We start from the raw sequence: 17712 nt of genomic DNA, 5'->3' as shown, positions 1-17712 counted from the left end.
GCACAAAAGAATGTCTCTAGTCATAAAGCAATTCAGAATCAACAGCCACAGAAGTTACAACCACCACCTGTAATTCATCCCGCATCAAGGCCACCAAATAGTACTCTAAACACTGAGCAGTCTGAGACACCAGTGTCTGGTATGTAAACTTTTGGGGCTTTTTGGATAGCTTCATCCTTTGTAGTTAGTATACAGATTTTTTAGATAGTTTATTTTTTGTCTTGGGATTCTATCTTTTAAATTTCTCTCTCATACGAGTGAGTATGATATTCATGTTACTGTAGATAAATGCTTATTTACATTTAAAGTTTGTGACCAAAAGTCAGAATAACAACTGCCTGTTTCATTTTACCTGTACTTCATATTGCTTGCTGACTTCCAGCAAAAAGTCCACTGATGTTTCTGTCACGGTCATTGAATTGTGTTTGTATACTTTTGTAGCTGAACTGTTGTATATGCAGCTGTGTCATGATAGCCTAGATTTCTATATTCCCCTATGGTAGTTTGTTGTGGAGGAAGTGGTAAACATGTCAAAGAATTGTTTTTTAAGGAGTATATAATGTGTGTATCTGTAACATTTTCTTATCTTTTCTCCCGCCTTTCCTCTCCCCAAAAAGTTATATTGTGGACTAAAAAAACCCTATTAACCTTGTTAGAAATTACTTAAATTGAGTGATTAAAAAAAAAAGTCTCCAGCTTCTACAGTTAGAAATATAGGGCTGTAGAGGTAGTTCCTATAGACTGCTAATTATTCAAGAACAACATGGCTTACCCTCTAAGTATCCCATGATGCAAATGTTGATCCTAAAATAGTAGTGGTTTTTCTGAGGCTCTAACTTTGTGTTTCTCCTGAAATTCCTTTTTTCCCCCCTGAGGTTCTTTGTTCCTATTTCTCCCATTAATGCTAGAAATTGTCCATATAATGAGTAGCAGGGAAAATTTTAATCTATGACTGTTTTGTAAACTGTATTGACTTTTAAAAATTGTTTTATAACTAGCAAGCACTCCTGGAAAGGGAGAGACACCAAGGCAGAAAAACGAGGAAACAAAAAAGTAAGATTTACTTATATTTTTGAGGCTAAATGTACATAGTAATGTTGGGATTATCCATTTTTCTTTAAATTGACTGTTAGTGAATTTTGGGGAGACAATTACTATAATTTGTTTATAAACATAGTTGGCCATCATATAGGAAATAGAAACTAAATAATTAATATATCACTTTTAACAAAAAGCTATTTAGGTGTGGTCCAAAATTGTTTTCCTTTCAATAAAAGGGGATGGGGGGGGGGGGGACACAGGACAAGACAACTACATGCGTTTTGTAAGCACAGAGAGCCACTGCAGCTCATTATTGAGAGGAGTGGGGGGTGGGTAGGATGTGTGGTCAGAAATAATCTTTAGAAAAACACCTTGGCCACTGAATGGAAGATGGATTAGAGAAGGGAGAGAACAGTTGGAAGGATGAATTAGATTAGTCCAGGTGAGAAGTGCTTGGGGCCTGAACTACAGTTCTGTGAGTGGAGCAAAAAAGACATATAAAAGATGTTATGAAGATAGAAATGGGAAGATTTGACTATATAAAATGGATATATGGAGTAAGCTGACAACAAAAACATGATGGGATAACCAGTTACTTTGGTTATATAACTTCTGGGCCTTGATGATTTCCTCATTTGTCAAATAAGGAGGCTAAACAATTTAATGACCAACTTAAGTTTCCTCCAGCTTTAAATGCCATAGTTAATTTAAGTTAACTTTGGCAAATTCTAGCATCATATGTTGAACATAGGAGAACTGAGTTTAGCTCTGGAGTTCTATCCTTCATTTTGTCAATAACTGGCTGTATAATATTAGACAAGTTTTTTGCCCTTTCTGTAACCATTTCCTCATTTGCGAAAGTTAGGGGTTGGATTCTCATAAGGCTCCTTCTAGCTCTCTAGTTACGGCTTTTTACCTTCTGACATTAATATAATTATTAGAAGCAATTGAGGGCTGGGGAGAATCCGTTGTATATAATTCTCCTTCCTTGATGTTCATAAATAGCAATTACTGTTAAAAATCCCTATTGCTTATGACAGTCACTGTTGGTAGATAGTTCATCCCCTTTATGGTAGTGGTATTTTTCATAATACTTATTTGGCATGACTATGAATGCATTATGTAAGTGCATATGATTTGTTTAGTTTGTAAGAAAGTACTTTTGTTTCTGTAAATATAAATATATTTAAATACTCCTTGTAGAAGGCAGTGGGCATTGGATGACTTTGAAATTGGTCGCCCTTTGGGAAAAGGAAAGTTTGGAAATGTTTACTTGGCACGAGAGAAGCAAAGCAAGTTTATCCTGGCACTTAAAGTGCTTTTTAAGGCCCAACTGGAGAAAGCAGGAGTTGAACATCAGTTAAGGCGAGAAGTAGAAATACAATCTCACCTTAGGTAAGTGTTATAAGGTATTGGTCAGAAAAGTAGAATAAAGAAAATGAATGCATGTACTGTTTTATTCATGGATCACTAAGAATCATGGTGTGCCTTGGTTTATTAGACCACTATTTCTGAAAAAAATAATGTATAAATCACATTTATATTTACAGGACTTAGGAATTCACTGACAATGAACTGAAGATACTTTTTGATAATATAAATAATATTACAAGATCAGGCAGTAGCTAGCTATAGACCAATATTTCACACTGTATAACAAGATAAGCTCCAAATCGGTATGTGACTTAGACATAAAGGGTAAAGCAAATTAGAGAAAGAAGGAAAAAATTTACCTTTCAGATCTTTTTTCATGACCAGACAAAGCAAAGATAGGTAATCATAGAAGGTAAAATGAAAAATTTTGATTACATAAAGTTAATTTTTTTTGCACAAACAAAACCAGTGCATTTAAAATTAGAAGAGAAGCAAATAACTAGGGGAAAAATCTTTGCAACACATTTCTCTGATAGTGGTCTCGCTTCTAAGATACAGGGAACTGATGTAGATTTGGAAGAATAAGCGCCATTGCCCAGTTGATGAATAGTCAGAGGTTATGAAAGGACAATTTTCAGCCAAGCTATCAATAGTCGTGAAAAATTAACAGAGAAAATTAAAACGAAAGCAACTCTGAGGTTCCACTTCACACCCATCAAATTGGCAAATTTAACAAAAAAGGAAAATGACAAATGCTTAAAGGGCTGTAGGGAAGCAGGTACACTAATGCTGTGCTGGTTAAGCTGTGAATTGGTCCATCTATTTTGAAAAACAATTTGGAACTGTGTCCCAAATAATACTACTTTGGTCCATACATCAAAGATATAAAAGAGAAAAAGGACCCATATGTTCAAAAATATTTAAGGCACCTTTTTTTATGGTGACATATAATTAGAAACTAAAGGGATGCTTATCAGTTGTGTTAAAGTGAACAAATGATGGCATATGAATATGATAGAATACTGTTGTAAGAAATGATGAAGAGGATAGTTTCAGTGAAGCCTGGAAGGACTGATGGTGTGTATAAACCATATAAACTGCAGGGTGAAGTGAGAAGTTGTAATGACAACTTTAAAATACTTTGAACTGTTTGATGACCAACCACGATTCCAGAGAATTCGTAAAGAAACATGCTATTCAACTCCTGAGAAGAGAAGTAATGGACTCAGGATGCAGGTTGAGACAATTTTTATTCATGGCTAATGCCAGAATTTATATTGGCTTTTGTTTTTTCAATGGGTGGAAAAGATGAAGATAAGGTGGAGTTTTGCTAATTGAAAAAAATATTTTTTAATACTAAAAGGTATGCTACTTTTTAGTTGTTTTTTTTTTCTTAAATTAGGTTTTCTTTAATGGTAACAATAGATATATTGCAGTCTTATAGCTTTCACATAGCCTTTTTTTTTTCCTTACCATAAGACTTTTAAGTATCAAAAGCTACAGTGGTGAAAATAATGTGTCATATGTAGTGTATCATATTTTCTCAGTTTAATGTTTACCTTTTCTAAACTAGGATACTAAATCCTGTGTCTGTATTAAAAAGAAGAAAAAGATAATAGTGCAGAGATTCTGCTTACTGGTGATACTTTTTTTTGCAGACTATTCTTTCTTTGTTGCAGGCATCCTAATATTCTGAGGTTATATGGTTATTTTCATGATGCTACAAGAGTTTACCTAATTCTAGAATATGCACCTCGTGGAGAAGTCTATAGAGAACTTCAAAAGCTTTCAAAGTTTGATGAACAAAGAACAGCTACTGTAAGTTTTAGCTAAATGCCTAAATGGGCTAAATACTTTCTAAAGTTTTTTTTCTTTTTAAGCTCTTTAGCAGTATAACTTTTTACTATAGTACAGTAGACTCCACATTTTAGGTTTAGTTACCCAAATGAGATGATTATTTTAGGTGGATAAACCAAAACAGTTTGTATATCTTAATGTGATAATGAGATTTTCACAGAATTTTGAGTGTAAAGGGCTTTCAAAAATCATTTAGTTCAACCTGTACATCAGTAGGAATCCTGTCCCTCAGACAACAAGAATATTAAGCCTTTTTAGTGGGTGTGTCAGACAATGCTAAGCACTGGAACCACAAAGAAACTGTGTCTGCCTTCAAGGAGCTTACATCCTCATTGGGGGAAAAATATGTAAATAACTTAGGTGTGTACAACACAGTAGATGGAAAATAGTTTATGAGGGGAAAACCCTCTCAGCTAGGGGACCAGGCAAGGTTTCTTAAAGAAAGAAGGTGGAACCTGAATTGTGTCGAAGGAAGCCAGAGAAATAAGAGGCAGAAAGGATGGGACAGAGCATTCTAAACTTGGGGGATGGCCATTGCAGAGAGGATGAAGGACTTTCTGAAGTAGTTCCATTCTACTTGAGGACAACTCTAATGGGAAGGAAAAAATTTCCTAAAATCTGACTCTGGGGTTTTCACCTACTTCTCCTCTTTCTGCCTTTCTGATAACAAGGAGAACAGTTTAACCCCCATTCTTACATGGTAGGGCTCTTATACATGACACAAGATACTGTGTAATTCCATGTTTTTAGTGGTTTTTTTTCCAGGCCAGACATTTCTAAATCTGGGCAACTAGGTGCCAGGTATGGAATCAGGAAGACTCATCCTCCTGAGTTCAAATCTGGTCTCAGACATTAACTGTGACCCTAGGCTAGTCACTTAACCCTGTTTACCTCAGTTTCCTTATCTGTAAAATGAACTGGAGAAGCAATTGGCACATCAGTCCAGTATCTTTTCCAAGAAAACCCCAAAGGTGGTCACAAAGATTTTGGACACAACTGAAAATGACTGAACAACAGACAACAAATTCCTAAGTCTCTAATTGTGAGAATCGTGGTTTTGTTTTGATCTTAAGACTAGGTCATAGGGGCGGCTAGGTGGCTCAATGAGTAAAGTGCCGGCCCTGGAGTCAGGAGGACCCGAGTTCGGTTCCAGCCTCAGACACTTAACACCCACACAAAAAAACTAGCCGTGTAACCTTGGCCAAGTTACTTAACCCCAAGTGCCCTCCAAAAGGCAAAAAAAAAAAAAAAAAGACTAGGTCGTAGTAGTTGCTGTAGAAGATGTAGGATCATGGATCTAGAGGTGGGAGGAACCCCAGAGGCTATCTTGTCTGAACTTCTTCCCCATCTCTCCTCCCAGTTTTACATAATGATGAAATCAAGACCCAGGGAGCTTACGTGACTTTACCCAGGACATAGAAATAATAATCAGTCAACAGGCATCACTTATTTAGTGTATATAAAGCACTCTGTTATGTGTTAAGCATACAAAGGCAAAAACACAGTGTCTGTCTTCAAGGAATTTGCCTTCTAATGGGGGGTACAATATAACTGTGTACTTATATGTATAGTGTAAATGTGAAATACTTTGAATGCTAAACAGAGTATCAAACAGTGGAATTTATATTTGATACTGGTGGTGATAAGGAGCCATTAAGTTGAATAAGTAGCGTTGACATTACCTTAGGAAGATCACTTTGGCAACTTAGTAGAGGATGACCTGAAGTGGGGAGAGACTTGAAGCAGAGAGACCAACTAGAAGGCTGTTGTGTCCAATTGATTTGAATTCAGGTCCTCTGACTCCACATCCAATAAAGTAACCTTATTGGCTATTTCAACAAAATAATTATAGGGACTGTTAGAGACTTTCATGTGTATAGTTTTCAATTCAGCAAAAATCAAAGAAGCAGTTCTTATAGGTATTCTTTAGTTGAATCAACTACTCAAAATGAAATTATTTCAGGAAATGATTTCAATAGGCAAAAATCTACCTTACCTAGAAATTCTCTAATATGAAACAATTCAAAGATTGTAGAGTTGAAGAATAACTTTTTTTGTTTTAATCTTTGTACAACTTGGCAAACAGCCGACTTTAATTTTGGCCTGATACAATTTGAAAGAGTCGAAAAGCCTATGATTAGAACAGGGATTCTTAACATTGGGGCTGTGGATAAATTTCAGGAGGTCTGTGAACTTGGATTGGGAAAAAAAAAGTATTTTCATTAACCTCTAACTGAAATTTGGTATTTCTTTCAATTATGAATTTTTAAAAAAACAATCACCAAAACTGTAATTATGAGTAGGGGTCTATTGGCTTCACCAGACTCTCAAAAGGATCCATGATACTCAAAAGATTAAGAACCTCTGATATAGAGGTTAATATTTGATGGGGGAGGGAATAGGGTTGATCTTTGTCACTGAATCAGGCTTATTTATCAGCTTTATTTAATTTCTAAATTACCTACCTCATTTCTACTGCCTAAAATGACAATTTTATAAAATTAAAGTGACTAGTTTTAATTATGATTTAAAATCTTGTGTGTGTCATCAAAGAATAGCCATTGTTATGTTTTAATTTTCCTCTGTTGTAATAAGTTTCTGGGGGTTGGACTCGTTTCTAGAAAGAGGGCCTTTGTTTTAAATTAGTGTTGTAAAAATGGTGGTAGATGCATTAAAAAAAAGTTCTAAAACCAGTGATATTATTGCTGCCTCCCGTCAAAGTTCTTAGGAGAGCTGAAAAAGGTCATTTAATCCAGCTTTCATTTCCTATATGAAAATAATGACCCCAGAGAAGTCAAGTATCTTCTCCAAGGTCATGTGACCAGTAAGTGCCAGGTCCTAGAAGCAGACAGTAAATCTCAGACATCAAGCTCCAAGTGAACTTCTCCACCATACCATTCAGCCTTTGTTAATAAAGACCCTAACTTTCTCTGCTAAAATGCTAGTATGGATTGATGGAAGTTGATATTTCTTCCAAATAGGGGGAATTTCTAGTTCTTTATCCCTTTCCTGTTACTGCCTTTTGTTCTCCCTCCCCTTATCAAAGATCAAATGATTGATTCTTAGTACATTTTCATTATAAATAACTCTTAAGGATGAATAAATCATTAACAAAAATATGGGTCAAGAGGCTTATAGTTAATTTTGTGACCATCACTTTTTTCAAGATTTGTGAAAATATAAAATATGGAGCTATTTGGCTTTTCACAAAGATTTCTAAAATTAAACTACTTGACATAACTTAAATATTGACTTTCCCAATGGCCTTTTTTATTAGTATATCACAGAGCTGGCAGATGCCTTATCATACTGCCACTCAAAAAAGGTGATTCATCGAGATATTAAGCCAGAGAATTTATTACTTGGATCAGATGGAGAGCTGAAGATTGCAGATTTTGGCTGGTCGGTTCATGCTCCATCATCTAGGTAAGAACATAACTTTAAACTGTACCTTTAACTTGATTTGTTTGGTAGAACTCCTTCTTGTTTGTGTATGATCTGGACCTGTGATTCCATTGGCTGAAACTCCTTGAAGTTGCAGATTTGAGAGTTGCCCTCTGGCATTGAGAATTTAAGTCAGAGGTGCTATTGTTCTTAGTATTCTGGGGAATTATTAGGCTACTAGCTATGTGCCCAATACCACTATGATAAGGAAGAACATTATCTGACATGAAGAGCTTATTTAATAGATTTTTCAGGAGGATCACCATTGCAATATTCCAACAAACAAAAAAATCTTCAACTAGTAAAACTTTGAGGTTGAATAGGCTGCAACTTCTTAATCATGAAGGGGTATGTGAATTCTTTGGTTCTGTTTTCACTGTTATGGAAGTACCCAGAACAGTGAACCATTGGATAGAATTTGACAATTTTTAACAAAGTTGGACATAGATTTTACCCTTTTAAGGATATTTTTTCAAGGTAAAATATGCCTGCAAAGCAGTGGTAAAGTAAATTGAGAATGTGCTTTTTCATTTTTCTGTTCAACCTGCATCATTAGTGGTAACCATTGAGTGTGTAAAAGCAAGAAGTGAGAAATTGTTTTTATAAAATAAGGGTCGAAGTGATCTTAGATCCCTATTCTTTTTGGTGTGTTGTACAAACCTCGAGTATCATCAGATGTAGGAATTGCTTTGGTATAACAAATCTTTCCACTGATTCCCATCCAGTACTCATCTAAGATAGATTCTTACAGCCTTTCAGGGCACTGGGAAATTAAATGCTTTACATGCCTGTGATTGTAGAACTATTGTTTCAAATGCAAAACTTGAACCTGAGGTCTTCCTATTCCAGGGCTAGACCACTGTATTTTATGCTGTGTAGCCTATCAACCCTAGACTAATCCCCTAATTTTATAGATTGGAACATGAGATGCAGAGAGGTAACATGATTAACAAGTTCTGCAGCTAGTTAGCAGCAGAGCCCAAACTAGAATCCAAGCTCATTCAGCATTGAAGGAAGAAATGGACCAGCTTTAGTGACTCAGTACAGTAAATAGTCTGTGTTAAAGTGCCTTAATGACTACTATGTGCATATACTACTTGGATTTCAAAGTTAGGGTTTTAAAATTCAGTCTCTCTTTAAGAGTTTATTACTTGATTCTTGTTCAGTGTTTGGCCAGTGTTTACCCAACCTAATTAGCATTCTACAATAGAAGGGCATATATAATATAAAACTTATAAAAACCTTGCTTGATTTTAGGAAACTTGCACACTCACTTGACTTGAGTAAGTTGTCTTTTGGGGGTTTTTTTCTTGTTGGAGGGCAGTTGGGGTTAAGTGAAAAGTAAGTTGCTTTTTAATCTTTATTTTATGAGTGTGAATAAGAAGGAATTTACTAACATGTGGGCTTTTTACTAACCTCTCAATTAATCGTAGGAGGACCACTCTTTGTGGCACACTTGACTATCTGCCTCCTGAGATGATTGAAGGCAGGATGCATGATGAAAAGGTAGATCTGTGGAGTCTTGGGGTTCTGTGCTATGAATTTCTAGTTGGAAAACCTCCTTTTGAAGCAGAAACATATAAAGAAACTTACAGAAGCATTTCAAAGGTAAAACATAACTGAAAAGAACTCATCACCCAATTTTTAATTTCTTTATGTAATATGGTTTCACTTTTTTGTTGTTGTTAATGAGGTCTGATAAGAATAGTGGTTTTTTTTTTTAGGGTTTTGTTTTTGTTTTTGCTTTTTGGAGGGGGAAAGGCAGGGCAGTTGGGGTTAAGTGACTTGACCAAGGTCACATGGCTAGGAAGTGTTAAGTGTCTGAGGCCAAATTTGAATTCAGGTCCTCCTGGCTCCAGGGCTGGTGCTCTATTCACTGCTCCACCTAGCCGCTCCACCTGTATTCCTTCTTGTACCTCTTCTAGTACCTTGTTTTTGTTTTTAATCAGTCCTTGTGCCTTTTCACTTTCTCTTCTTTTCCATTGATTCTCCTTTTCTTAATGTAGTCTTCCTCTTGATTTCACTCCTTGTGTATAAGGAATTACATTTCCTCAGTCTCCTGTGTATGTGGCTTTGGGGTATCTCTGTGTCTTGTCTCTCCTCGACCAATCATATAATCTCTTAGTAGGTCCTTTTGCTTCCATCTGCATTTTGCTTCACATACATTCCCTTTTTTTCTGTTCCTACTTAATTATGTTCTTACCACATTGTGTGCCTGAATTATGAAAATAGCCTACTTCTGTGACTTGCTTTTGGCTGATAATCTGTCCATAGAATATTCTTTCTTTTTTTTTTTTTAATTTGTTTATTTTTAGTTTTCAACGTTCATTTCCACAAGATTTTGGGTTAACAGTTTTCTCCCCATCTTTCCCCTGCCCCCACCCCAAAATAGTGATTCTACTGAATACCTTTCCCTCAATGGCTCTCTCTTATATCCTCCCTCATCCTCCCTCTGACTTTCTAGTAGGTCAAGATGGATTTCTATATCCCAGTGCCTGTATATCTTATTGCCCAGTTGCATGTAAAAAAAAAATAATAATAAATGTTTTTTGTAACATTTGATTTTAAAACTTTGATTTCTAGATTCTTTCCCTTCTTCTCTAGTCACCCACCTCTACTGAGGGGAAAAGCAATTCAGTATAGGTTATATATGTGTAGTTATGCAAAACATTTCCATAGTAGATATATTGTGAAAGAATGACTATATTTCCCTCCATCCTATCCCACCCCCTACTTATTCTGTTTTCTACTTTGACCATGTCCCTTTTCAAAAGTGTGTACGTCTAACTACCCTCTCGCCCAATCTGTCCTCCCTTTCTTCCTCCCCCCCCCCTTTTATCTTTTCCCCTACTTTCCTGTTGGGTAAGATACCCAATTTAGTGTGTATGTTATTTCCTCCTTAAGCCAAATTCAATGAAAGGTTGACCCATTCCCTTTTGCATTCCTGTTCTTCCCCTCTATTGTAAGTTTTCTCTTGCCTTTTTTATATGAGGTAATTTACCTTATTCTATCTCTCCCTATCTCCTCTCATTCATTATATTCCTCTCTCACCTCTTAATTTTATTTTTTAGATATCATCCCTTTCTGTTCAACTGATCCTGTGCCCTCTGTCTATGTATGCATGTATACACACACTCACATATGTATTTATATGCACATATACCCTTCTATATAAACATATATATGTATGTTTGTGCTTCTTCTGCTTGATCTTATTGCCATCCAATTACTTGACTTTTGAGCTCTTTGCCATGATAGAACTCTGCTTCCAGAGAGGAGAGCTTTGTCCCAAATCACTAGGGTTTTTGCAGATGTTGTCAGAGATCTGAGGAGGGCTCCCTTTCCACAGACACTATACTGGCAAACTGGCATTTCTCACCCCAGGACCGCTGGCCAAGAAAGTGACCCAGACCCAAGCAGGTCAAAGCAAGAGCAATTGCCCCCTGAATGGTTGCTTGGTCCCCCTATGATCTGTAGGCCAGGAGCTCCTGAAGTAGCCACAGGGCAGATGCTGCAGCCACTGTGCCTCAGTCACCTCTCACCCCACGGGCAGGGCCTGGACCCCACCCTTCCTTTCCAACAGAGTTTCCGACTGACCTTTTACTTTCTTTATGGCATTTATGGGTTGAAAAGTCTGGAAACCAGCACAGCTGCTGGTGATTCACTCTCCTGAAGTCTGCTCTGGCCGCCTCCTGCCTGGAGCCAAAACCACGCGACTCATGGGGGACTGCAGGCTCACAGGGGACTGTAGGCTCACAGGGGACTGTGCTCAACTCCCAGCGCTGTGATGAAGCCTGCCAGGCTTCCCTCAGCAGGAGATTTGTTTCTATCTGTCACTTTGTGGGTTCCGTAGCACTAAAATTTGTTTAGAGTCATATTTTATAGGTATTTGAGGTGGTTGTAGGGGGAGGTCACGGAATTTCCTGCTTCTACTCTGCCATCTTGGCTCCGCCTCCCCTAGAATATTCTTTCTTACATATAGATCTGAACACAATACTCTTTCTCAAATTTTCCATGTTCTACCTATTTTTTTACCTTCTGAGTAAAGTATAGGTATCTCTGCCTAGCATTCAGGATCTTCCACAGCCTGGTGGCACCTTGTCTCTTCAGCTTAATCAACTCTTACCTGCTTCCTTTCTGCTTAACCAGGCATCTCTCTTTTTTCTGAATTTTCAATCCACTTTCCTTCCTCTGCACCTTTGCCTGTATTATTCCCTTCACCAGGAATATATTCTTTCACAATTCTCATCTGCTAAACTCCTTATTTAAGACTTATTGAATATCACCTCCTCCAGAAAAAGCTTCCCCAAGTCTCCTTTTCTCTTCCTTTCTTCTTTCAGATGATGTGTGAACTCCCTCTTCAGGCTTCACAGTACTTTGTTTTATAGCTCTACAATGTACTTTACTAGGGTACATAATATTAGGCAATATTTTTTGGCATTGTAGCCCCATCCTAGACTATAGATTCCTTCTGTTCTAAACTTCGTATTTCTTACAGTTTCTGGCACTGTGTTCTATACACACTTGGTAGCAGATGTTTCTACTACACTCTTTGAATTGTTGAATCATATGATCTGTTTTTCTTCTAGGTTGAATATAAATTCCCTGATTTTGTAACAGAAGGGGCTAGAGATCTCATTTCAAGACTTCTGAAGCATAATCCTTACCAAAGGCTGACGCTAAAGGAGCTCCTTGAACATCCTTGGATTGTAGCAAATTCTTCAAAATCACCAAGCAGCCGAAAGAGCAAAGAATCAAACAGTGCAAAATCTTAAGATTCTTGCCTCCTAGGAAATTTGAGCCAAGGTTCCTGTGTTACCATACAAGAAATGCTACTGAAGTGGGATGTAATTTTAGGAAATTGCCTTCTTTCTGGGCTGTTGAAGGGGGAAAAATTAACTTGAATGGTCAATACCTTGCACTAGTTGTAATCTTCAGTTCTGTGAGATAAGTGAGAAAACTCAACTATAAACATCATTCTGAAGGAATGAAGGAATAAAAGCAAACACCAAGTTGCTCATTGGCTCATTCCTCTGAGGCGGCTTGACCCAGAGGAGCTGCCAAAGAGCCTGTGTTAAAGTGCCCTAGACATAGGATGTTGAAATTGTTGAGAAAGTTGGACTAGAGTTGTCCTCATCTTGGTGTCTTTTGAAGGACCGTGCAATAACTTCCCAATAACTCTGTATTGTTGTTGTTTTTTAATTTATTGGGCAGATGAGGCTTTTGTCATGTGTTCTGAATCTGAAAAAAACTGGCAAATCCCTATGAACACTGATTTTCTTTTCTATACTGTTTGAATGTTGACTGTCCTACCAATTTATTAAATAAAGTATTGTTTAAAAGTATATTCTTTGTACTTGATGTATAAGAATGGAAGAACAAGGATCTTGTTAGGATATGTATTTTTTGTAGTTGCAGCCAACAGATACTTTAGGGGTTTGATATGTTTTATAACTAAGCAAATCCTAGAAAATGCTCTGAATTGAAAGTTAGCAACAACATTGTTACCTCTGTGTGTATTTTTTTTTTTTTTGCAATCAGGGTTAAGTGACTTGCCCAGGGTCACACAGCTAGTAAGTGTTTGAGGCCAGCTTTGAACTCAGGTCCTCCTGGCTCCAGGGCCAGTGCACCATCCACTATGCCACATTGCTGCCCTTTACCTATGTATATTTAGGGGTAATGTCTGTTGCAAAGAAAAAAACTACTTATTCTGTAACCAATTTATAAGTTTTTATAACTGCAACAGAATCATTTGCTAAAGTATATACCTTATATCATGATTTTAAGTTCTGATACAAATTTTGACTGACTTGCTATAAAATAAAAGAATTTCAATAAATTTTAGCGTTGTTAATTTCACTTAGAGTAATGAAGTCGAACTTTAGTTCAAAAATATTTCATCAGTAATGGCAGTTAAAGATCCAATAAGCATCTGGTTGCTATTTCTTACTATAAATATTACCAAACAGATTAAGTCCTGAAAAGGAATTCTTTCAATGACAAATCTTGTGACTACTAATTTTGATACAATGAAATTTGGGTAGAAGTCTAAGTCAGTGGTGTGAAATCTACAAATGGTGTCAGTGAGGGTCAGAGGAAGAAGTGTGAGATGATGATTGGTGTGACTCCCTGCTGAGGAGTCCCATATTGGCAGCAGTATGCCAGCTTTCTAGTAAAACCTTTGTCATCTTGGGTAGATATGGAATGTATTCCAAGAACTGTCAAATGCAATGACCATTACACACTTAAGGGTGAATTGTGTGCACACATGCTGCCAGAAAGAACTCAGCATTTCTAAAGATTACAAAGTCTTGGCTAAGAAGCTAAAAACCTTAAGGGAATTGCTCTGGATTTGGGAAGTAAATGCCTCCGGACTAAGGAGGTGGTGTCCAAGAAAAGCATTTGAGTTTCTGGCCTGGGTGGGAAGATAGGTACCTGACCAGAGGTGGCATATATGCCTAATGAGGATGGGTTAAAGGGTATTTGTCACTTGTGCAAATCTAAGACTAGTCTGGAAAGAGAAAACTTTGTATGCTCTGCGAGATATTAAGAGTAACTACAATGTAGAAAGAATTGCAGCAGGTAAAAAATTTAGGAAGAAGAGTCTGTAGTAAAAGTCCATGGCCTCACAATGTCTACATTAATGCCCTGAATCTGGGTTTGGACAAGATAGAGTTCTAAAAACAGGAAAATATGAATGAAAAATTAGCATGTTGTAGTGGGTGGAATCTTGTGCTAGGTATTAAAAACTAGATTTGAATCCTGCCTGAGTTTCTTCATCTGTAAAATGGGGAAAATGACAACTTCAGGTTTGTAAGGGTCAAATAAGATATAACATTTTGCAAATCATAAAGAAGTATTCAAGCATGAGCCACTATTATATGTTACTCAAAACAGGTTAGGTTTTAATTCCTGGTACAATTCTTGAACATCCTTAAAGGGGTGGTTTATGAACATCTAGAACAATGATTCTCAAACACTTTAATCTCAGGACCCCTTTATACTTAAAAAAAAAAACTGGGACCCTGAAGAGTTGATGTTTATGTGGGTTATATCTATTGATATTTACCATGTTAGAAATTAAAATGTCTCAGCAAGATTTTGGAAAAAATGTTGACTTTGCAAACCTACCTTAAGGATTTTTGGGGAAGGGGAAGAAGTCCATCTGATTTCAAAATTAAGTCAGTGACTGAGGAGCTGACATTAGTTCATCAAGAAATAAAATCATGGGTTGGCTAGGTGGCACAGTGAATAGAGCACCAGCCCTGGAGTCAGGAGGACTTGAGTTCAAATCCAGCCTCAGACACAACACAAAACTAGCTGTGTGACCTTGGGCAAGTCACTTAACCCCAATTGCCCTACCTTCCCACCTCCCAAAAAAAAATTCCATACTAGCCTCATTTATTGACAAGGATACTAGACAGTTAACTAGATTATAGCAAGGAAATTTGATGATCTCTTGCTATTCTTGTGGAAAAGGAAAGGTATGAACTAGACAGTATTACAATGATGTGAATTTGCAACTGGTTACATAGTTATACCTTAAACAGCAATTAATGGTTCATGTCGATTTGGAAGGCAGGTACAAGCATTTGCTTGTACATTCCAGGCAATGAGTTAAGTGCCTGGGCTACAAAGAAAGGCAAAAACTCCCGGCCCTTAAACTTAATATTTAATAAGGGAAGACACAAGAGGATGGAAAAGGACACCAGGAGTAAGAAAGGTACCCTTTCAGGCAAAGTGGTGAAGTCCAGAAAGTCAGAAGCACAACAAGATGGCAATTAAGCATGACCAGCCAGGGTACATACCCAAAATGGACCCCTATCGAAGGAACTCACCAGTGGAAGAATGGGAGCAGCATGGCTGATGGATAGTTCTCTAATAGAGCACCCCAAGTACCTATGCCTGGTCTTGCATCATTTAATTTTGTTGTTGTTTTGTTTCATTAAAACTAAGAGCAATGGGTGAAAATTACAGAGGCAGAGTTTGACCCAATCTAAGGGAAAATTTCTTAACAATTAGAGCTATCTGAAAGTGGAATTGGCTACCTTGAGAGGTAGTGGTTTCCCTCCCTCCTCACCTATCCCTCCACTCCCACCCTACCCTATATCCTGCCACTTGAAGTCTTCAAACAAAATAGGGATTATTATGTAGAATTGTGGCCTCTTAAGTCTTGTTTTCTCAGATTTTGTGAATAGTTTCAAATTCCTTTTCTTACCCATTGTTTATCTTGGGAAATTTCCTCATGGTTTAATTCCATGATTCAAACAGAGAGGAAAGGGAGAGAAGTGGAAATTTTATAAATCAGCCTAGGGGGTAGCTACCTGGCACTGTGAATAAGAGCCCTGGCTCTAGAGTCAGGAGGACCTGAGTTCAAGTCCAGCATCAGACACTTGCTAGCTGTGTGATTCAGGGCAAGTCTTTTAACCATGATTGCCTTACCAAAAATAAATCTAACCCTAACTCTTCAGGAATGATTTACTACTCACCAGTGCTACTGTTCAAGAACTTATGCTAGATATTGAGGGCATACAAAAACACGACATAATGCTTTTGATGTTTATTTTGGTCATGTAGGTAACTGCCTTTATGTATTTGTGTGTGCCTTCATGCATATTTATTTCAAAGGAGAGGATCATGAAAAATGTTGGGATATGTGGTGCAGAATTGATAATGAGGTCAAGGATTTGTAAAGTTCACAAAAACCTTATATTTAAATAGTATGATTCCTTTAACAAAAGAGAAACTGAACATTCGAAATATGGAAAGTACTGAACAACCAGATAAAAAATTAAATTAGTTACAATTTAACAGACAAAATTGCTAGTCATCAATATGGGAATTATTTAAGAATCAGGTGTCTGTTCTGTGGGACAATCAAATTATTACAGGCAAGATAAAAGTCAACAGCAAATTAAAGGGATAAAGATGTGAAGCTATGGTGTGCAATTACAATAGTTCACATAAGCTATTGATGGTGAAAAATAGAAAATGAGGGGCGGTCAGGTGGCTCAGCGAGTAAGCTCACTGGCTCCAGTGTCGGGATAACCTGGGGATCAAATCCGGGCTCAGATACTTAGCACCACACCCAGAAATAACCTTGAGCAAGTTACTTAACCCTGATTGCTTTAAAAAAAAAAAAAAGAAAAATAGAAAATGAAACAAAGCAAAAGACTATTGTCAGGCAGTTGCCACAGAGGAAGAGGTCAAAAGAGCCCCAGAAACTCCCTCAGTCTGCACTTAATTTAATTACCAAGGGAAGATAGTCTAAAGTGACACTTGTTTAAAATATACTTATTTGCAAAAACCTAACAGAGGACAATAAGATTTTGAACAATATCATCTCAAAACATTAATAAATGGCAGAGGGAGAAATGAGTTTGTAGAAAGCTTGGTGTGAAATTAAATGAAGTCACATCCCAAGAGTATTTAAAGTTGAAATTGCAAGAAGGCTAGCAAATACAAGCTAACGGTAACATTGTGAGGACAGTGAGCCATCTATTTTCAAGATACCTGATAGATGGAAATGTCAAACAATTGGAAAAAAATCACATGACATTATCAAGGGGTGGAGGCAGGGAGGTTGACCACCTTTTCCCTCCACACTGGGAAGGTGCTTGAGGTGACATCAGTAATTATTGAATTATGTTTCTCTAAAGGATATTCTTGATGAAATCCACCATCATGATGCTCTGAGGAAACCTCTTCACCACTAACCTCTCATCATCCTTTAAGATTACATCAGTTTTGTTTGTGATATATAGGAATGCTGATGACTTATGTGGATTTATTTTATATCTTGCTACTTTGCTAAGTTATTTATTGTTTCAACTAACTTTTTAGTGGAGCTATTGGGTTTTTCCAACTATGTCATCATATCATCTGCAAAAAGAATAGTTTTATTACCTCATTCCCTATTCTAATTCCTTCTCTTTCTATTTCTTCTCCTATTGCTTTTGCTAGGATTTCAAATACAATATGGAGTAATATTGTGAT

The 17712-nt window shown here is 37.0% G+C and overlaps 1 protein-coding gene across 1 annotated transcript in view; it reads left to right on the top strand.

The window, feature by feature from the left end:
• AURKA (aurora kinase A) overlaps positions 1–13061 on the top strand; it is a 20480-nt gene extending 7419 nt beyond the window's left edge. Inside the window, 7 exon segments of the mRNA XM_069072450.1 lie at positions 1–139; positions 999–1053; positions 2245–2436; positions 4095–4233; positions 7550–7698; positions 9150–9324; positions 12306–13061. The exon segment at positions 1–139 is cut by the window's left edge and continues 11 nt beyond it. Coding sequence (XP_068928551.1) covers positions 1–139; positions 999–1053; positions 2245–2436; positions 4095–4233; positions 7550–7698; positions 9150–9324; positions 12306–12491 — 1035 coding nt within the window. The 3' untranslated portion in view covers positions 12492–13061.
• Positions 13062–17712: the final 4651 nt, after the last annotated feature.

The sequence above is a fragment of the Petaurus breviceps genome, unplaced genomic scaffold, assembly GCF_028583685.1.
Source record: "Petaurus breviceps papuanus isolate PSGF00001 unplaced genomic scaffold, PetGlider_PUasm1.0 90847, whole genome shotgun sequence".
NCBI lineage: Eukaryota > Metazoa > Chordata > Mammalia > Diprotodontia > Petauridae > Petaurus > Petaurus breviceps.
The sequence above is the reverse complement of the archived record's forward strand: the minus strand, read 5'-3'. Positions and strand labels throughout refer to the sequence as shown.